The 20,870-nt window shown below is 46.6% G+C and overlaps 7 protein-coding genes across 7 annotated transcripts; 4 read left to right on the top strand and 3 right to left on the bottom strand.

Annotated features, from left to right (window-relative positions):
• Positions 1 to 15: 15 nt before the first annotated feature.
• Positions 16 to 2,299, top strand: LOC117146643. The gene is made up of 4 exons (XM_033312977.1): positions 16 to 99; positions 572 to 916; positions 977 to 1,292; positions 1,413 to 2,299. The coding sequence occupies exons 2-4, from the start codon at positions 576 to 578 to the stop codon at positions 1,707 to 1,709; spliced, it is 954 nt and encodes a 317-aa protein (XP_033168868.1). The 5' UTR covers positions 16 to 99; positions 572 to 575; the 3' UTR covers positions 1,710 to 2,299.
• Positions 2,218 to 4,980, bottom strand: LOC117146641 (calpain-C). The gene is made up of 2 exons (XM_033312975.1): positions 4,028 to 4,980; positions 2,218 to 3,941 (listed from the first exon to the last, which is right to left on the bottom strand). Exons 1-2 carry the CDS (start codon positions 4,756 to 4,758, stop codon positions 2,630 to 2,632), a joined length of 2,043 nt encoding a protein of 680 aa, XP_033168866.1. The 5' UTR covers positions 4,759 to 4,980; the 3' UTR covers positions 2,218 to 2,629.
• A 625-nt stretch (positions 4,981 to 5,605) lies between these two features.
• On the bottom strand, positions 5,606 to 7,465 carry LOC117146642 (XK-related protein 6). Its single transcript, XM_033312976.1, has 5 exons — positions 7,047 to 7,465; positions 6,815 to 6,970; positions 6,526 to 6,656; positions 6,134 to 6,286; positions 5,606 to 6,052 (listed from the first exon to the last, which is right to left on the bottom strand). Exons 1-5 carry the CDS (start codon positions 7,274 to 7,276, stop codon positions 5,664 to 5,666), a joined length of 1,059 nt encoding a protein of 352 aa, XP_033168867.1. The 5' UTR covers positions 7,277 to 7,465; the 3' UTR covers positions 5,606 to 5,663.
• Positions 7,466 to 7,535: 70 nt separating this feature from the next.
• LOC117146644 (27 kDa hemolymph protein) lies at positions 7,536 to 9,355 on the top strand. The gene is made up of 2 exons (XM_033312978.1): positions 7,536 to 7,557; positions 7,633 to 9,355. The coding sequence occupies exon 2, from the start codon at positions 7,823 to 7,825 to the stop codon at positions 8,726 to 8,728; it is 906 nt and encodes a 301-aa protein (XP_033168869.1). The 5' UTR covers positions 7,536 to 7,557; positions 7,633 to 7,822; the 3' UTR covers positions 8,729 to 9,355.
• Positions 9,356 to 10,532: 1,177 nt separating this feature from the next.
• LOC117147008 (peptidyl-prolyl cis-trans isomerase) lies at positions 10,533 to 12,846 on the top strand. Its single transcript, XM_033313690.1, has 2 exons — positions 10,533 to 10,790; positions 12,274 to 12,846. The coding sequence occupies exons 1-2, from the start codon at positions 10,533 to 10,535 to the stop codon at positions 12,697 to 12,699; spliced, it is 684 nt and encodes a 227-aa protein (XP_033169581.1). The 3' UTR covers positions 12,700 to 12,846.
• A 101-nt stretch (positions 12,847 to 12,947) lies between these two features.
• On the bottom strand, positions 12,948 to 17,161 carry LOC117147007 (WASH complex subunit 4). Its single transcript, XM_033313689.1, has 9 exons — positions 17,070 to 17,161; positions 16,491 to 17,008; positions 16,225 to 16,431; positions 15,070 to 16,170; positions 14,754 to 15,006; positions 14,538 to 14,692; positions 14,045 to 14,471; positions 13,778 to 13,983; positions 12,948 to 13,710 (listed from the first exon to the last, which is right to left on the bottom strand). Exons 1-9 carry the CDS (start codon positions 17,092 to 17,094, stop codon positions 13,267 to 13,269), a joined length of 3,336 nt encoding a protein of 1,111 aa, XP_033169580.1. The 5' UTR covers positions 17,095 to 17,161; the 3' UTR covers positions 12,948 to 13,266.
• Positions 17,162 to 17,735: 574 nt separating this feature from the next.
• Positions 17,736 to 20,733, top strand: LOC117147603 (IWS1-like protein). Its single transcript, XM_033314553.1, has 6 exons — positions 17,736 to 17,926; positions 17,993 to 19,345; positions 19,402 to 19,555; positions 19,615 to 19,978; positions 20,039 to 20,446; positions 20,521 to 20,733. The coding sequence occupies exons 1-6, from the start codon at positions 17,908 to 17,910 to the stop codon at positions 20,641 to 20,643; spliced, it is 2,421 nt and encodes an 806-aa protein (XP_033170444.1). The 5' UTR covers positions 17,736 to 17,907; the 3' UTR covers positions 20,644 to 20,733.
• The last annotated feature ends 137 nt before the right edge of the window (positions 20,734 to 20,870 follow it).

Here is a 20,870-nt window from a genome sequence, read left to right as displayed (position 1 = left end):
CACCTCCGCCGGAGAGGAGAGCCAAGTATTTGGGATAGTTACTACCACTCAGTTCTGACTGGGATTTCCTTGACTCAAGTCAGGGCATTGTGTTGAAAGGTTCGAAAGTGTTTTCAATCCCAAGTGCAAGCAATATTATTAATTACCTGTTAATGGGTTCCCAAAGGGTTCCTTGGTGTCTTGGTGTCATATCAAAGTCCCCAAATCTCTGGGTCCAAAATAATATTTACAACACCCATGGGAATGCAAAGGAATTTTCTGCTAATGGCTTTGTTTGCACTTGTGTATGCGAAACAAACAAGACTTTTTAGTACATCCATTTACATAGTAGTACCTACTAGTGGGTCTCAAGTGTTAAAACTATTTCATTACGCCGAGTGCGATTAGTCGATTTCTAGTTAGTTGTGGAAAACCAACCCCCAAAAACGATGTTGTGAATCCAAGAACACAACACAGATACACATGATTATGCGGTGGATTTGGATGGGGGGGGATTTGGACTGGGACATGGGTACATGGGTATGCCCCATTGATACAATGGCAGTTACATGTGCGCTCTGTACCCTTTCAGCTTCATGATGAACATGCTCTTTGGAAATTGTGTGGGCAGCTGTGACCAGCTGGCCGGTCCACCGCCGGATTTTATACTATCGATGCCGCCGCCGCCGCTGCCGTCCTTCCTAATCTCGAAGCCGGCGACGGTGGACATCCTGGTGCCCTCCAATGAGTCGCAGCCGTGCTTTGCCGCCTTCATGTGTGGCCATGGGATGCAGCACAACGAGAGTGGGAACGCGCTGATGGAGCTGGTGCGGAGCGATTCCAAGAGTCTGGAGAGCGTCTGGCTGTTCGTCTCGTCCTGCATCGGGATCTTTGTGTTCGGCTGCTTCCTGGCCCTCATCGTGATGCGGTGCAGAGAGTAAGACATGGATTTGCCCGAGATTTGGTCGTATTTCCTACATCCGTTTTGCCATTGCAGCAGCTCCTTCTTCTCGTACCACGACGCCAATATCAAGCAGACGGCGATTAATGCCCTGGGCGAGGCCACCAAATCCAATGCCTTCACATCCGGCGGAATTCTGTATCCCTGCGCCACGGCCAACAGTAGGGATCTGCTCCAGAGCCAGCTGGTCAACGATAGCCGTCTCCTGTGGGCCACCCTAACGCCTCATGGCACCCGGCACTTCATCATCGAGAACTCGCAGGATGGGCACTACGAATCGGTGGACTATCGCGGCAAGTCGCACAGCCAGGTGTTCCGTGGCTACGAGAAGCACTCGCAGTCGTTTGTCAAGGTTGGTGAACTGATAGGGATGATGCTATAGCACTGGGCTAAGTCATGTGGCCTATCATAAGATCTTAAGGTGTCTTCAGTTTAAAAAACATCAATAACTCATTTTTCTGACCGTTTGCAGTCCTTCGACAACAATGGCTTCGTTGACTACGACTACGAGGATCCCACGCCATTGATGGACTCCTACCATGATGACATGGACTCGGGCTACCAGGAGCCGCACGAGGTGACTGGCTCCCTGAAGAGTTCGGCGATGCGAGCTGTGGAGTCACTGAACGACACCCCGACCAGCGGCGGTTCGAGCTCCAACTACCACGCCAGCGCCAATCAGATCGGCAATACCAAGTCCGTCAGCCGCAAGACGACGCTGTCACGTCGCATCAGCGATGCCTCCTCCCAGAACGGAACCTCCATGTAAATGCGCTGTCACTTGGAATGGAGGCCATTGGGATTGGGATTGGGATTCTCGGAGATAGAGATGAGAGATCCGGTCATGTCGTCCACAAGACAAACTGCAGAACGCAGTGAATACACGCTGATATTTTAGACTATTTTAAAAGAGTGAGGCACAAGTGCGGGCTGTTCTCGCGGGTTAGAGGAGCAGTGCGTCCAGGATTACATCCGCTGGAATCGTAGCCCGTTTTACCACTGAGAATCACGCACATGCGATCATCTTTTAAGCCCACTATGGATTGTATCCGCTGGTGTACCATGTATAATACTCGTGCACGAAATACTCGCTTGTAAAACACACCTACACACACGTCTTTTATAAATAATACCCGCAACTATAAAACTATATCAGATAATCCAACTAACGCTGATCGGAAAGGCCAACTATTGTATCTGCATATAGCTATTACCAATCAAACACTTGGAGTCCTTCGCGCCCGGATCGGGGTCAGGAATAAATAAGCATACATAGATTTTGAAAATACTCTGAAACACGTCTCGCCTTCAGCGCTCGTTTAATTGTTAGCCATAAGAACAATAAATAATAATAAAATTCTCAGTAGTACATTAAAGTCTGCAATCGCATTGGCCATTTCGCTCGATTCTATATATATGGATATAGATATGGATTTAAACCGAAGAGGGGATCTTCTAGCCTCCGAAAGAAAGCTATAGTTCCGGAAACTAGCGAGTATGTTGTTGAAGGTCTCGCTGGTTTTGAAAGTTATTCGAAACTAAGAAATCGTTCGAGCGAAACTGGCTTTCGATTGGCAGATCAGCATCATCAACATCATCGTCATCCTTAACCAGTATATAAATCTTAGGATTACAAAAAAAGAGAGTGTCGTTAGAAGTTCAGTGGAGCGGATACCCAATTCCCGTGGATTAGCAGCTCAGTATGCTCTTGATCCAGTCGTGCAGATGCACCTCGATCACGTTCACCTGGCCGTAGTTCTTCAAATGGAACTGATTGAAGGCGGTGGTCAGATGGATGACGGCCGAAACGAAGTCGCTCAGCCGGAGCGTGCCATCCTTGCGGATGTACCGCTGGATCAGGCAGTTCATGATGTCCGTGCTCAGCTGGAAGCCGATGTCGCAGAGGGCGTCGCGCAGTCGCTCCGCGCGCAGAATGCCCGCCTTCTCCTTGGTGTACATCTTGAAGACGCCCTGCCAGGACTTCAGGTTGACCATGAAGGTCTTGAACTGTTGGAACGTGATGCGGCCACTGCCGCTCCGGTCCTGCAGAGCGATCACCTGGCGACAGATGTCGATGTTGGCGCACCCCTTGATGTAATCATTGGGCAGGCACGCCTCCAGGAGCTCGTGCAGCTCGAAGCAGTTGATGGTCTTGTTCTCATCCGCCAGTTGCATGTACACGGGCTCATATTGGCACACGCTCTTCACCTTCGGCCCGCCGCATCGTTCGGCATCCGTGGTCTTGAGTGCCGGAAATGGATCCAGCAGGATCATGGTCTGCGTCTCCAGGCAGGAGAGGCGGAAGGATCCGGTGCCCAGGATGCGAACCGTGAAATGTGCCTCCTCCGCCGGCTCATAGGTGGTCGGTATGAGGACGTAGTGACCCGCCTCCAGGTGCGTATGATAGCTAACGTGCCGCGTGTTCCCGTAGTCCGAGTTCAGGTAGCTCACATGGTTCTTGAAGAAGTCCTTCTGCAGGCACTCGCTGAGCATGTACTCGCCATCCCATGTGTACATCGTAAAGCCAATGACCTTCGGCTCCACGGCCGTGTGCTGATTGAGAGCGATCACCAGATCCTGCTCATCCTGCACGGATATCAGCAGCTGGGGATTGATGTGGAACGACTCGTGATTGCGGCAACCACCGGCGGTGACGCCTCGCTTCCACTGGCCCTGGTGCATCTTCATCTTCCAGTGCAGCGGGCGACTCTTGAGCATCTCCTCGTCGTTGGACGTCTCCGTGTCCAGGTACACCACCTCCATCGTGCTAAAGATCTCCACAAAGTCGCAGAACGACAGCCAGAACTCGCCGGGACCCAGTTGCCGGATGAGACGCGCCCGCTCCACCTGCGACACACGCTCCCACGTCTTGGACATCGGTGACCAGTCGCCGAGGAAGTGCGTCTTCTCGCCGAACGGCTTGCTCGAGAACGTGTCCTTCAGGCACACCAGCTGCACCGAGTCACCCATCAGGGTCTTCACCTTGTCCAAGCTGGAGAGTCTGTAAGTTCCAAAGCAAAAAGGTCGTTGTAGTGGGAAACATTAGGAGGTAGTAGATAGATGGACTGTTCAGCTCATGCAACCTACCTGTAGTTAACGTTAACCAGGATCCCATTGGGCATGCGCTCGGCAAGATTCTTCTTGGCCACGGTGGCGCTCTTGTCGGCCAAGCAGGTGACGATGCAGGTGGTGGTGAGCAGCTCCTTCAGCGTCTGCGGCCTAATGGTGTCCGCCAGAATGGGCATTTGCCGGACCACGCCGCCCAGGAGATCGGTGAGTCCGTCGGAACGAGTGCCGTACTTGAGGGCCTCGTAGGAGCCGTGCAGCTTGGCAATGGCCTTCTCCAGCAGGGCGGCCCAGAAGCAATTGGATGCCTGCGGCTGCATGAACGCCAGCCGCCCATTGATGGTGGGCAGACGGTCGTCGACCAGTACCTCCACCCACTCGCCGCACCACCACAAACGGAAACGAAAGACGCCGTGGGCACTGGCCAGTGTCTGATCGGCGGGCACCACGCGGTAGAAGAGATTCCTCAGGGAACTCAACAGTCCCAGGCAGGAGACCAGCCAGCGATCGCCCATTTTGCCAGGCACCACATCGAACTCCGCCGTCTCGTTGAGGAACACTGGTGGCGAACTGTTGGCAGCCACCGTAGCGGAGCCACTATCCGCCAGATCCATGATGCGCTTCCATTGGAAGGTGAACGGCGGTGTCTGGTAGTAGAAGACCGAAGACTGGACCGCGGGGAAATCGGGGTCTTCCCACAGCACGTTCTTCGCCCTGCAATCGCTCAGTATGCGCTCGTATTTGGATGCCATCTTCTGGGCTTCGATATCCTTAGCATCACTCCCGCTTTCGAGTTGCTATCCTGATCCCTGCTAGTCCTAGTCCCACTGCGATTTGCCTTGGTCTCCGCCCCTCGTAGCCGAAGTGAAAGTTAACCAACTGCATGAAATATACAATGCCAACTAGCTTAGCCAACTCTAGCTGCGATCCCGAACCGGTTCCGTTCGGTTCATCTGCGGGAACCGTTTTAATTGCGCCCCAAACTCCATCGCAGCCAACTGGTTCCAGATACGCCAGTTCAGATGCGCGACTCCACCATCTTGGCTCGTTGCGCATGCGCAGCTGGAATGATCGATTCAATTATGCATTTGCTGATCAATATTTGGGAAATAGTTGAACAGAAAGTCTCATTGCAGTTAAAAAACATTATTTAGTAAGCGTTTCAAATTAAGTAGACAAGATTAACCGATAAATATGACATCTACATCTTTTTAATGACACTGGAATACATGGATCCTTATATGTAAGCATCTATATTGTCACATTCAATTGATATAGTTCATATTTATATTATATATTATATTATATATTATATTATATATATACACATCAGTTCATGTTCCACTACAAAGAAAAGTTCTAACTAAATTTAAAACCTAACTACCAGTAATCGATGGTCAAATATCGATAGAAAATCTAGAAATGAAATCAAATTTGCATATATGTATGTATATCGTCTAATAATAATAATAATAATATCGTCTTGGCAAAACAAATCGTAGACTTTTAAGCAATATATGTACATATTAGTTTGAAATAAATATTACTTAGCATCTCTGGAACCAACTTAAGCCAACTGAAAATCAAAGGCGCATCAAAATTGGGCATAACAACGTTTATTGCAAGTATACAAAACGCTACAAATAATGCTATAATGCTAAAAATAAGTACGCACGGTATTTGGATGGCAGTACGCGTAATAAAATATTAACAAAACGATGCCGACAATATACAAGGCAATTATGGCTGTGGCAAGATACAGTGGAATGTACAACGCGCAGGCGATGATGTTTTGCAACAAACAGAATGTGAGATAAAAAGCGTACTTATATTTGGTTGGCGCATCCTTGACGGGCGTAAAAATAAATAGGTAAACAACTCCGAAGCACAGGCAGTACAGGTAGTTCATGATTCGGGATTCGGTGATCTTTGGCGAGTCCACAAAGAACACAATGGTGCCGCAAATGCAAGCGAGCGTCGCGCAGATGATCAGCGTTTCGATGGGGAAAATACTGGCCACATACGCGATGCACAGCGTTCTCGAAACTACAAAATATAATAGCGAATAACTAGAAGCATGCTACACACTCTAAACAATGCAGCTAACTACTACTACTAACTACTTACCAGTGAGGCAGAACAGGAAGAGAAATTGCAGGAATCGTCCCTTCGCCGCGATGTCATGTTTGTCCAGTTGCGCCAGGCGATTGGAGTGGTTGTACGCCTGGATGCACCACGCTATGTTGCCGAAGTAGACGACCATGGCAATCCGTCGGTAGTCTGGGAAAAGAAATTTGAATGGGTAATTGCACCCAACGACTTTCCACTCTGATTTTCACCTTCGTTGGCTACAATCAAAGAGTCAGTAGACTGACTTTGATTTGCGAAAGTGAACGTCAGAACTTGGTGCTTGTAAACTTAAATTACTTATGCATGAGTTAACTTAATTAAGGCAGAGATACATTGAAATATAGCACTTAATATTGAACACCTATGGCACTAATGTAGTATCGTATTACATGTGAGCTCCTTTGTCGATCGCAAAATTATTGCCAGCTGAAGTATTTTCTGCGGAGCTGATTCCAGAAACGAATCGAATAGTCGAACGAAACTAACATTGCACTCCTCCGTCGTGAGTTTTTGGTAATATCTGTGAGATAAGAATTCAGAGATTCGTTACAAACATTCTAAAGTGCTCACTTATGATGAAAACAGAAGATAATCTAAACGGCATTATGCCCATTTAGGCCATTAAGCTACAATTAACTAGTATATACCCATATATGACTAGCTGACACATTTACTTACTCGATCTCCGCCTGCTTGTCGTCCCGCTCCTTGGCCACCGAGTATTTTAACGCATAGTTTAAGACATAGACATCGCGGAAGAGATATGAGATCACAGCATTTGAGTACACCCCTCGCTCCAGAATGCGTTTTTCGCCCGCATGGGCGACCTTCAAGCTGAAATTCAAATGCCAAGATATCGTTTAGCAGCAGATTTCGGGGGAAGTACAAGCTATCGCGATATGCCACATACGTGTGTATGTATATGACCGATGTTACCGCCATGGGCACCAGAATGGAGCCAATGGTCCAGGCGCAGTATCCGTAGGACTCCTCCATCCAGTACGCGTACGCCAGGCTCCAGTTGATGCAGATCGAGACGAAGCGCCACAGAATGGACACCAGAGTGAGCAGCATGCTCAGTTTCGAGATCGGCTCCATCCTGAGGGCGTCCACTTCGGTTCTCTGCTCCGCGGAGGCCATGTCTCCTCCGCCTTGCCACTGTGTTATTGCACATGTGCCACCCTAGCCACACACACAAATATCCAAGGCCTCGACCTCCAAGCCACTCTCGCTTTCAACTTGCTGAATTGGGTCTCGTTGTCGAATAAAAAAAAGAACACTGAAGATTAGAATAAATACTGATCTGTACGGGAACTTGTTCATTTGAACTAGAAATCGATCGCACGCTTTTATCGACGGCAAGCCGATAGGACCTGGTGCATCGATAGCGTCATCGCCGAAGTGCCATCTCTAGCCGACGGGTGGGATAAAATCTCCAATTGGGATTTCCATTCAGTGATTTCCTAATTAAATTAATTTTTTCCAATTGCCCCAAGGCATAGGCATATTTCGAACAAATTTCGAACAAGTTTGGAGCAAACGAACAAATATGATTGCTTGAAGCGCATAGAACCAACCACAAACAAAAGTGCAAAACTTGGAGCTTAAAAACTAAAGCAAAGGAGAATAACGGAAGAGGAGGGAAGCAAGAAGACAAAGAGGAGTGCGAAAAATACAGCCAACATCATGTACAGGATATATGTAAGCCATGCGATATGCGCCATTTGGTTGGTTATACTCGCCACTGCCGGCGTAATGGCCCAGCTAGACCTGGATCAGATCCAGACTCAGCTGCCCGACCAGCTAAGCAAGTCGAACTTTAGCGTGAATGACGCCAAGGAGCTATTTCGCAACAAATGCATCGAGGTGGCCGGCGAGGAGGCGGGCGGCGAGGCGTACGGTGAGATCGAGTCCGGATTCATGGTGCTAACCGAGTGCCTCAATGGCATTGTCAACTACACGGCAATGCAGCAGGAAATACAGGAGGCGTCGCCCAAGGGCGAACTGGATGTGGTTTTCAACAAGTACTGCAGCCGGCGTTCCAATGCCGTCGAGTGTGTGGATGCGTTCACGGCCAAACTGGTGCCCTGCCTGGTGCAGGAGGAGCGCGAGGGCCAGGATGTCATCAAGCAGATCATCCAGAGTCTGCTCAACTTTGTCTGCCACAAGGATGGCGATCAGATAGCCCTGTTCATTGCCGAAAAGGGACCCGAATGCATTGAGTCCCAGAAGGACAACATTCAGCAGTGCGTGAACAGCACGTTCTCCGAGTACCTGAACGTGTCGGATCTGCAGGACAACCGCATCAGGAGCATGCCCAAGCTGACGGTGGGTCAGAAGCAGTGCGACGAGATGCTGACTCTGCAGGCGTGTGTGGTCCGTAAACTGGAGAACTGCTCGGACATAACACCGGCGAATCTCGTCGAGTCGATGTTCAACTTCATCCGGAACCAAACCATGTGCCGAGACAATCAGAAATCCCCGCTAGTTGCGGCTGCGGCCAGCGGAGGCAGTCGGGCATTCCATCAAGTGTGGACCCATGTGGGCATCGTTTTGCTTATCCTGCGATTCGCTCTACAAAAGTCTTCTTAGTTCTAAGTCTGGGCGTCCGCTATATATCTCGAATCCGAATCTGTAAAACGCCTTCTCAACGCATCGACTTTGGCAATCCAAAGCGATTAATCAAAGAGCACGATAATCACTGTTTTTAAGCCTTTGCTTCGCTTATATTAATATGCATGTAGCCGTGGAGCAGGTGTCCATAGTTCAACCGCTTTCGGGGATGCGCATGTCAAGGTGCTGCTGCTCCAGGCGGCCAGCCAGCCATATCGTTTTTGTTTGGTGCTTCTAATTTATGTAATTAATTGCCAGTTGATGTATGTATGTATGTAGTATTTGTGAACATTTGCTTATACTTCTACTTCTACTTCTACTTGTGAATCTGATTTTCTTCTGAACTTTGTCATGCGTTCCATCTAATGCTTTATTTCAATTTAATGAAAAGGTGGGGCTTGCGGTTCTGATTCGAGTTGGGTTTGTATTAAATCTCGTATTTCACTGAAGGCAGCAAACGGTAATCTCACTATTTTATAGTGGATCGGGTATGGGTTTGGGAAATGAAATGCTATATATGTGTAAACAATGAATGGATATGTTTTGTAAATGAATATACGTATCATTATTGTAGTAATAAAGTGATAAATTTGAAAACAAATACAAACAAACAAATTTGAAAATTTCAACTGGGAGTTAAAGGTCAATTAGGTGGTGAAAAGTAGTTGAGACCCTGCAGCTGCATTCATTACGTTTTCAGAAATGAATCACCAACTAGTTTTCACCTTGAACGGCATTTTCAAATTTCGCGGCAGAATAACCGCATCAAATGGCGCGGGAAAAAGCGGAAACAAATTTGAAAACGTTGTTCCGATAATTTTGATTATTTGTGAGTAATCATTTCAAATAATCGAAAAATAATTTTGAAACACGCTGTTGTATTAGTACACGCTATTTTTTTTAGATCAATTGTATTTTCATCTTGCCATTTAAACAAAAAAAAACAATGGGGTTTATTTTCTTTTTTAATTTGTTAACAATTTTTCATCGTTTCTCCAAATCACATATAAAAGTTTCTAAAACTTAATACTTTAAATGGCTTATAGTTTCAAAGTCGCTCTTTTTTATTTACAATAATGTATAAAAACACTATTATTAGCTTTACTAAAGTTTTAAAATGACATAATAGAAACTGCGACACGCACAATTAAACTATCGAAAGGTAAATATTTAAAATAAGTAATTTAAAATAATGAATACATGTTAAAAATAAAATAATTAATACATATATTTCAAAAAGCTATAGATCTAGCTATATATAAAGAGAAAAAAATGCCCTAACAAATGCTGCTTAAAAAGTCTTTATAATAATAGCGTGATTTCACCGTGATTTTTGGGTTTATAAAGTCGCCAAAGTGACCACTATTTTTCTATTATCTTAATTTTTTAATAGTTTTCTATCTTGAGTTTATATAAATTTTAAGTTATATGTTTTAATGGCTCTTTATAAGCAAATAATATTTGATTTTTTATAAGTGATCGCTGATTACGAGGCTGTGATTTTTTTGTAAGATATTAACTGAACGAAATCGAATGCGTTCTTTGGATTGGCAGTTTCAGAAGAGCCCAAGTAAATGTATATATTTATTATTACAATTATAAAAAGGGCGCATGAACGCGACCATTTAACCGTTTTCGTGGGGGAATGGGCAGCAAAAAGTGCGTTTATGGGCGCCCTAAAGTGATGTAACAATTGCTGCGACCGCAGCAGCGGCGAAACGCGCGGAATGGAACGCACGGAACGATATCGTAGTATCGTACATGCGGTCGCACGCCATACACGATGGTCTCTTTTTGTGCAACTCTGATTCGACAGTTTCGGCACAGGTCGGCAGCGGCATTTCAGATTGCGGAGTCCGCCATTTTAGCTAAGAAATCTATAACCCTAGCTTCGTCAGCGTGCAGTGCGAATAGGGGTCAGTTGCAGTTTGGAATTCAGATTGTTCGCGAATATTCGAAAGCGTCAAAGATGAGTACTTTGCCTAGGGTGTTTTTTGATATGACCGCCGACAACGAGCCCCTCGGTCGGATCGTCATGGAGGTGAGTTATTTGCCCTTCTTTTTTTTTTAATTATAAACTTAAGTTGAGGTTTTTTTTTTGTGACATTTGACCAGAAAGTGAAAAACACGTGATTTTCCATAAAGCCATTTCTTGCGCATTTAAGCCTAAGACTGTGTTTTACACTATTTGCCGCAGGTGATAAGTACATACCGTTTTTTTTCTTTTTTTTTACGGATTTAAAACTTGTACCAAATCTTGTACTTGCACACAGCGCAAACTCGCCCTGTAATTTACAAGCGACAAGTGCAATTATTTTCCATGAGTAATTGCATGACAATGCGCTATGCGTAAATTTTCAATTTTCCAACCCAATTGGACAGGCGCGTTTAATCGGAAAATCTCTATAATTATCTCTACATCACTGAATTTTGAGCAAATAGGCAAGCAACAAACACCACCCCCCGCAAATCGGCCATTTGGTGGCATTATCTTTATAGAATGGAATTTTCCTTAATTTAATTGACTTTGGCCGAAATGGTGTGCAATTTTTACCGGTATTTTATATGCATCTGTTCATGTGTGCTATATATGTACATTCCGGCGTGGTCTGCGTATGTGTGGCCCATACCCATACACACATGCAGATCAATACACGAACATAACCTCCAAGCGGTCACTCGCGTATCGCGTCTGTATGTTCTATTCGTGCATGCATATGTACATGTGTGCATGCGGGTAATGTACGCGCAGATGTACAGTGTACACACAGAGATATTCGGGTGTGAATGCGCGAGTTCTGTAAACCCGTTTGCAAACATGAACTCACTATTAATTCCGCCGATGATGTAATGTACACCTAATTTTTGAATAGAGAAAAAGAATAGGAAACGCAAATGCTTGTTGTATATTTTTAGTGGCCTGGGAATAAAGTCATTGCCCGCGAAGTAAACCAAAGCCACATGTCTAGGATTTGCCTTCCAATAGGACATATGTATGTACACATGTACATACATACATGCAGTGCGCGAAAAAGTCTGCACTTCACGCCGAATTACTACACTAAACAATTGAAGATTTATAGGGAAGCGGCATTAGGAAAAGCATTTACTTGCTTAATTTATACAATTGTCTCGATTACTGGGTGAATTGGAAAATTGCTCAAATTCTAGTGCATTTGCAAGTTCTGTGCATTATATACATATATATTTATTTCCTTGGTATAGATATATGTACATACATATGTACATATGCATGCATTATCAAAGGGCTAAAAATGGCGATGAAGAAAAAACGCGGCGTCAAAAAACAGCTGATCGCGTTCACTACCGCTTGACATGAATTAAACAGAAAATTGTCCAGTCTTCAAAAAAAAAAAAAAGAACAAATAGTAGTCGCAAGGTCATCCGAATCGGCATAAACAAACCTTGAATTGCTTGAAAGTCATACTTTGTTCGCTTATTTTTGTTAGTATTAATTTCTTGTTTACTAACGGAGTTTCTCCCCCTTTGTTTGTATTTTGCAGCTGCGCTCCGATGTCGTTCCCAAGACAGCCGAGAACTTCCGCGCCTTGTGCACCGGCGAGAAGGGATTCGGATACAAGGGCTCCATTTTCCACCGCGTCATCCCCAACTTCATGTGCCAGGGCGGCGACTTCACCAACCACAACGGCACTGGCGGCAAGTCCATCTACGGCAACAAGTTCCCCGATGAGAACTTCGAGCTGAAGCACACCGGCTCCGGCATCCTGTCCATGGCCAACGCTGGCGCCAATACGAACGGCTCCCAGTTCTTTATTTGCACCGTTAAGACAGCCTGGCTGGACAACAAGCACGTCGTCTTCGGCGAGGTCGTCGAGGGACTGGATGTGGTCAAGAAGATCGAATCTTATGGATCGCAGTCCGGCAAGACCTCCAAGAAGATCATTGTGGCTAACTCTGGTTCCCTTTAAGAAGGTGCGATGCAAAAGCAACAGCAGCAACATTGCAAGAAGAAAAATCTGTTAAGACGAAAACCATTTGCATTTTCTCCAAAACATTTTTTTTTACCAATTACTGTACTGTAACATTACGAGAAAAATACATAACAAACCAACATATTTTCAATAGACATGTTTAACTATATTCCCATTGGGTTTCCTTTGGCCAATCAATTGTATGTGGGGGCCAAAATTGAATATAATTAGAGCCCACAGCGTTCAAATTGGCTATATAATGTGCATTAAATCTGTAACTTTAACATTTCCATTCACCAAAAAGAAAAAAGAAGAATAACAATGAGACGACGAGAGTCGAGGGGCTTAGAAAAATGTTTGATCTTTTGATGTTGGCTTACTACTAATCATAGTAATAGTAATGCTGATTATCTAATTGCATATATATATATATACCAACGTTCTACGCTATGTACCGGAATCGGAATTGTATTTTCGTCTTAATAAATCTAAATAAACGGCAACCAACTACTAAATTGTTGTCACTGCTGGCTGGGAGCTTTGGTTTTGGTAAATGGGCATCTTTTATTGGAAGAATATTTCGGAGCTACTCAAGGTGGCGTACAGTAGATTGTACTCATGCTCGTAGGCGTTCACATGTCGCTCGGTTATCGCCACCGTCTGGCAGAGCTTCTCGTCCAGCTGCTCCGGCGCCGTCCGCTGCTGGCCCGCCAGGATGTCGCGCACCTTGGAGCGCTCTGCGTTCAGGTGCTGCGTGATCGTCTGGCTCCAGCCGAGCTCATGGAACTCCGTCTGCTGGTTCAACATGCTGAGAATGTAGACCAGGCCGATGGCGAAGCCATCCTCGAACAGCGAGATCTTGGCCTGGTCCTTTTTGTAGATCTTCAGCTTCTGCTTGACCCGGTAGTCAATGTAGTTCATGATGAGCGCCGGTGTGATGAGGTAGAAGGTTCGCAGGTGGTGGTTATGTGGATTGCACAGAAAGGGCTGGAAGCCTTGCAGTAGAAGCTGCAATATAAATCCATCAGTTAAGCCTGGCTACGTTTACCCAACTTGTTAAGATCGTAGACTGCACCTTGAAGTAGTTTGTGCTATCGGAATAGCACTCCTTCATGTGACCGAGGCTCTTCTCGTACTCCCTAATGGAACCCTCCGTGGCGTCGTGCACTTTGGAGCCCCCGCAACTGAAGTTGCTGTCGAATCTGGTTTTATACGAGCGGTTCCGGAAGTTGGCATTCTTGCTTCCCGCCTGCAGGAGGCGCACATAGCCCACAGCGTTGCCTAAAAGCAATATTTACGATTATATTTTAAGCATTTCGTTGAGTTATGGTCTTTAACCTACCGACTTGTGTGATAACCTTCCTGAACAGATCCATATACGTCTCGCCATTGTTGGAGCAGCCCAGCCTTCTGATCTTCTTAAGAAAACTCTCGGCGCGCTCATAGGGATACGACAGATAGGACTTGCTCTGCTTGTGCTCCGTGTGAAAGCGCAGCTCCTTGAGCAGCCGCGACTTGATCTGCTCGTCGTGGAGGAAGGTGGAGAAGGTGTAAAACTTCTGGCGCAGGAACTGGTATATAAAGTTGACGGTGGTGTTGATGATACCGGTGCCGTGCGTCTGCACCGAGTTGGCCACGTGCCGGGTGCCAATGATGTCCAGGTGCTTGCTCCTGCTGTGCGTCTCCACGAACACCTGCAGGTTCATGTTGTAGGCATACGAGGAGGCGAAGGTGTGTATATTCCGCATGATCTGCAGCACGTCTATGCCCTTGAAAGTGGGTAAGCATTGTTTGGTTAATAGAAGGGATTGCAAATTGCTGATTCGATTGGTTACCTGGTCAATTATCTGGTTGGGCAGATGGTCATCGATGGGACGCAGCTGCAGCACCTTGTTGGCCAAATGACGCATCTTTTCATACGATTTCCAGTCGTGCGGAGCGATTGTCGTTAAGTTGTAGAACGTGGCAGTGAAGTAGTTCTCAAGATGATCTGAAATACGATAATGTATCTCACATGATCTCAGCTTTGTAACCAATGGCCAATATCTTACCTTTTATAATATCGTATTCACCATCGTTTTCAACTGCAACTGCATTGATGCAGAGACGATAGTCTAAGGCACTTTGCTGGAATGGTTGATCCTGACTCTGGAAGAGATGCGAAAGGGCCTCCACGCGCAGAAAGAACTCCAGGTGGTTGCTCAAAAACTCAATGATCAAATCATTCGCCGATTGCTTGGGACACCTTGAACCCCTGAACATGGCCATGATCTTGTCCAGATGATGGCTCACCGACACGAGGTTCTGCAGATGATAGATGGCATTACACATGAAGTTGCTTTGCTACAAATCGAGTAAGAAACCAACCTGCAGGGAGTAGGGATTGCGTTGGAGTTCGGTGTACTCCTTAAGCACCGAAGTGTCCAGAAACCAGTGATTATATACCAGACTCGAGGACTCCGACGCGTTCAGTTGTCCTCCAATATTCCGCATAATGTCGCTGATGCTATTAACACGGTGTAGGATCGATTTGATCAACTTTTGATTGTCGGCGGGCAGGAGGCGATTATCCAGAAATTCCCCGAGGGCTAGATTTACGAAAGTCAAACGTTGCTTGCTCGGAAATCCCATAATGGACTTCTCGGCCAGCTTTATTGTGGCCAAAAAGTTGATCTTGCGCTGCAGCAACTTGAGGACAACTATCTTCTTTTTCGTTGTGTGCAGCAGGTGAATGACCTTTTGCTTCTGCCACTGTATCAGTGAGCTGATGAAGCGCACGAAATTGATTTGGTTTGACTCAAAGGTCTTCTGAATGACCTTCAGGTACTGCAGCAATCGAGAGACAACGATCCAATCGTTCCTGGTCATGGGCGTCATCAGAGCCACGTGGCGATTGATCAGCGCGACTGCCAGCAGGCTAACTTGATCGGCGTAGGAGTGTCCATTGAGAATCAACTGCAGGAAAGTCTTGAGGTGTCCAAAGACGCCCACATCGAATACCCTCTGCATTTGGATGGACCACAGCGATATTTGGACGCCCAATTGGCGACAGGTCCTCTGATCGCTAAGCCTAAACTTCTCCAATACTGTGTTATGCACCTTTGGGCCTTGTCCATCTTGCGATCGGGCTGACGACTTCATCAGGGTTTTGGCATGTAGAGAGAGGAATCCGTATGGCGACCAGAAAACGCTTCGGTTGAGAGGCACCTGCTTATGCCTGGCCACCAAATCGACCACATTCTTGACCAGTTTTCCCTCCATCTGGATGCCCAGCTCATGGACCACCACCACGAAGGTGGTAAGGCGAATGATGTGCTTGGGATCCTCATAGTTCTTAAGTTCGTTACTCGGATTCGCATCGACGTCGAGAAGCTGCCTTCGAATATAGGCATTGGAATGCTGGGTGATGGGGCTAACACTATTCAGGCCAAATTGCTTCTTCAATTCCATCAAGCTGTCCAGTAGAATCTGTTTGGAAATATGCATAAAAGCGGGTACCATTCACGTTTTTCTTTGACTTACCCGAAAGAAATCCTTGGTGATCAGATTCTCTATATCCACTAGCGATGTACTGAGCCCATTCAGCTCCAAGTTCGCCGATTGGCTATTGGACAGGTTCAACAGCCACTTCTTGTACAGCGCCCACATGGTGGATATCTTCGATTGGTTCGCCAGTTCATTGAATACTACTATGTGTTCCAGTAACTCAGTCATTGCATCAAAGACAGCCTGCAAGATTCGACTTCAATTGGTTACTACACTTCCTGCGAGTTCCATCTTTGACTTACGAATATGTGGACTTCATTGATGTCCATGGGGACGCTAACAGACGCGGCTATTTGTCTCCAAAGGTTTTGGAGTATCACAATCATGCGATTGAGCAGGAAGTAAACCTGGCAGAAGAAGTCCATGGAGCTGCTCATGCGGACCAAGGATCCCTCCAAGCCGGCGGAACCCTCGTATGTTGGGGTATGTGGCGGGAGCGTATCATCTAATCGAAAGTCGCTGAAAAGGAATGCCAGCTGGAACCGCTTCGCCTTCCTGGACAGATTTCTGCACTGATTGCACAGATTCGCCAGAGTTGTCAGCGGTTTATTTGCCACCAGCTCCGATTCCTCAAAGCTCCTGTCCGGAGCCATGGAATCACTGCCCATAAAGTTTACCTCGACCACGGGCGACATATATACACACGGTGCAGGCTCCGAAACATCCCAATTTGGCACTTTATCTCGCAATAATTTCAATTTCCCATCGTGCTCCGATATGAAGGAGCCGTAATCCCGTAGGATATCCTCGGCAAACATAGCTGACATAGAAAATATATAGATAAGAATCGTACTACATAGCTGACATCGGCGCTTTCGTACACATAGAGCTTTGCTCGTCCTTCATGTTTACCAAATTTAAAAATATTATTGTTTTGGTTTGCTTATTAGAAATTTAGGGATGGGGCATTTCAAGTGGGTGGATGCCAATTCGATAACGCTAAGTTCTCGATATCTTTTGTTTAAACAAGAGTAGTTGAAACATAAAAACTGCGTAAGATCGAAAATCGCGATTAATTTAATGCAAATGTTGGTAGCATATAAATAATTTATTTATAAAATTTATTAGCAAATATAATCCTCATATTTCAAATTTATTTATATAAAATGCATTATATTATTTTAAATTCAAGAAAGAGCGGTAAAAATACGTAATAGTAATGACTATGAATATGTGCAATACCTAGTTTTCATTCGGATTTAACAACTTAAATCTATTTTTATAATTTTGGTTATCGATTGTCAAGGATTAATATGGTACTTCTTGACACGTAACCTTGATGTCGCAATGTATTTTTAAAAGAAAACTTTTGTCCAAAGACAAATGTCATTTTGATATTTTACTTATGAACCTAAATTTGTATAGAATAAGTTATTTCAGATGTCATATCATAGAAGATTTGTTATCGATAACAAAAGGCTTGCCGTGTATAAGGGCCCTAAACAGCGTGTATGCATGAGTGTGTGCGTGCACCACAAGCGTTGCGGTTCCATTTCCATTCGTTCCACTGGCCCTGACAAATGCCGAGCAATAAAATCGCGTCGTATTTTATAAGCCATTGCAGGAATTATTTATTTTGAGCCTGAAGTCAGTTTGATCAACTGAGTAGGCAAATTTAGTTGTGCACTACAACAAATTTATTAGAGTAATTAGTACGAAATGGAAACGTCTGAAATAGGTTGATTACCAAATTGATTCTTAAATGGAAATTCTTGTTTAACCATTTTATAAAATTAATTTTCAGAAAAGGCCGGCGGCGACGAAGCCGACACCTTATCCGAGCCACTCGAGAAGACCACAACAGACACGGCCGCAGAAGCGGAGCTAAAGGAAATTCAAGATACCAATCCCGACGCAACCAATTTGGAGCCAGTATTGCCAGAGAAGAGCAAGAGCAAGTCTCCTTCGCCGGTACCCAAGAATGGTGATGATAATGCCGAGGCCATCGCCGACCGCTCGCGTAGTCGCAGTCGCAGTGCTACCAGGAAGAGCGCATCCCGCTCGAGAAGCGGATCCCATAAGTCCCGCAGCGGATCGGTGCACTCGGCAGCCAGTGGCCGGCGTTCGCGCAGTGGCTCCAAGCAGTCCCTAAACGGTTCCCGTCGGTCGCGGAGCGGCTCCGCTCCGTCCCGCAGTGGCTCCCGTCATTCTGGCGCAGCACCGGGATCGCCTGCAGGGTCCAGACGTTCGCGCAGCGGCTCTAGACGATCACGCAGTGGCTCTAGACGATCCCGCAGTGGCTCTAGACGATCCCGCAGTGGCTCTAGACGATCACGCAGCGGCTCCAGGCGTTCCCGCAGTGGATCTAAGCGATCCCGCAGTGGATCACGTCGCTCCCGCAGTGGCTCTAAGCAGTCACGTCGCTCCCGCAGTGGATCTAAGCGATCTCGCAGTAGGTCCGGCTCTAGACGCTCAAATAAATCGCGGAGCGGTTCCCGACGTTCGCGAAGCGGCTCCGTATCTAGACGATCTCGCAGTGGATCTGGATCAAGGCGTTCTCGAAGTGGCTCCAGGCGCTCGCGCAGTGGTTCTAAACGCTCCCGAAGTGGCTCCATTCGCTCCCGAAGCGGATCCAGGCGTTCTAGGAGCGGATCCAGGCGTTCTAGGAGCGGATCCAGGCGCTCTCGCAGTGGATCGGCGCGCTCTCGCAGCGGATCTCGCCGTTCCCGCAGTGGTTCTAGACGCTCACGCAGTGGTTCTAGACGCTCACGCAGTGGCTCCAGACGTTCTAGGAGCGGATCCAGTCGTTCGCGCAGTGGCTCGGGCTCCAGGCGATCGAGGAGTGGATCGAGACGATCCCGCAGCGGATCGAGTCGCTCGAGAAGTGGATCCAGTCGCTCGAGAAGTGGATCCAGGCGCTCCAGAAGTGGTTCTAGACGCTCTAGAAGCGGATCCAGGCGCTCTAGGAGTGGTTCCAAGCGCTCTAGAAGTGGATCCAGGCGCTCCAGGAGCGGATCGAGGCGTTCTAGAAGCGGTTCCCGCTCCCGCAGCCGCTCCATTAGCGGTGGTTCGCGAAAGGGATCCCGGTCTCGGTCCGGTAGTGCCACATCCCAGACTGCTTCCAGGCGAAAAAGACTGGCCATCAGCGACTCTGATGGTAAATATTGGCTACAACTTTTCAAGGCCCTTAATTAATGTATTATTTCAATGTAGACGACGGACCGAAGGTCACAAAGAAGCGTGTAAAAATCACGGACACAGACAATGAAGAGGATGAGCAGGACAATGGGATAGGCAAAGAGAAATCACAAGACAAAATCACAGAGAGCTCTGACGATGAGAACACACCAATTTCAAATGAACCAGAGTAAGACTTCGTTTCCTGCAGGCAAATATATTTTAACCCTACATTAACTGCCATTGCAGGAACAGTAACTTTATTTCCGACTTTGATGCTATGCTCATGAGGAAGAAGGAGGAGAAGCGAGTGCGGCGTCGCAAGCGCGATATTGATCTGATCAACGACAACGATGATCTGATCGATCAGCTTATCGTCAGCATGAAGAACGCCTCGGACGACGACCGTCAGCTGAACATGACAGGTCAGCCGGCCACGAAGAAGATTTCCATGCTGAAGCAAGTGATGTCACAGCTGATCAAGAAGCACTTGCAGCTGGCCTTCTTGGAGCACAACATACTCAATGTACTTACAGATTGGCTAGCGCCCCTGCCAAACAAAAGTCTGCCATGTCTTCAGATACGCGAGAGTATTCTCAAACTGTTATCAGATGTAAGTGTATAGAATATTCTATATTATATGGCTTCTCATGCATGGGATCTCGTCCCTTAGTTTCCTACCATTGAAAAGGGACTGTTGAAACAGTCGGGCATTGGCAAGGCGGTGATGTACTTGTACAAACACCCCCAGGAGACCAAGTCGAATCGCGATCGCGCTGGTCGCCTGATTTCCGAATGGGCTCGGCCGATATTCAACGTTAGCTGCAACTTCTCAGCGATGAGCAAGGAGGAGCGTCAGGAGCGCGATTTGGCGCAGATGTCGCGTCACCGGCATAAGAGTCCGGATCTAGAGCCTTCCTCCAGCAGCAAAGCACCTACCTTAAATCAGACCCTCTCCAACGAGGACAAGCTGCTGCGTCCCGGAGATCCCGGCTGGGTGGCTCGCGCCCGTGTTCCCATGCCCTCCAACAAGGACTACGTCATCCGCCCTAAGTCAACCGTCGAGGGTGAAGTCTCCGCGGTTAGTAGTCCAGCATTAAGCGCCCTGGCTTTCGTCTCCACTTATTCATTTGATCGCATTGGTTCCCATTTCAGTCGACAAAACGCAAGCCAAACCGCTACGAGAAGCACATGAAACGTTTCCTGGACTCAAAGCGACTGAAGGAGAGCCGCAGGGCAGTTGAGATATCGATAGAGGGTCGAAAGATGGCACTATAAGCAGCATTCTAGCTAACTTTAAATTAAATCATAGAAGGAAATTAAAAAAAAAAAACATGTATATTTTTGAATATGACTAAATGCGTGAAACGCCGGCCTTTTGAATTTTGCGGGTCCATTTGAGGAGGCATTGAACGCGATGAGCTAGAATCCCAAGTCAAAAAGAAAGAGATGGGAGATCCATGCAGGCTGCTCTTATCACGAATGCTGCAATCTTATCAGTTAGT

This window comes from Drosophila mauritiana, chromosome X (assembly GCF_004382145.1).
Source record: "Drosophila mauritiana strain mau12 chromosome X, ASM438214v1, whole genome shotgun sequence".
Classification (NCBI taxonomy): domain Eukaryota; kingdom Metazoa; phylum Arthropoda; class Insecta; order Diptera; family Drosophilidae; genus Drosophila; species Drosophila mauritiana.
This window is presented reverse-complemented; position numbering and strand designations above follow the sequence as displayed.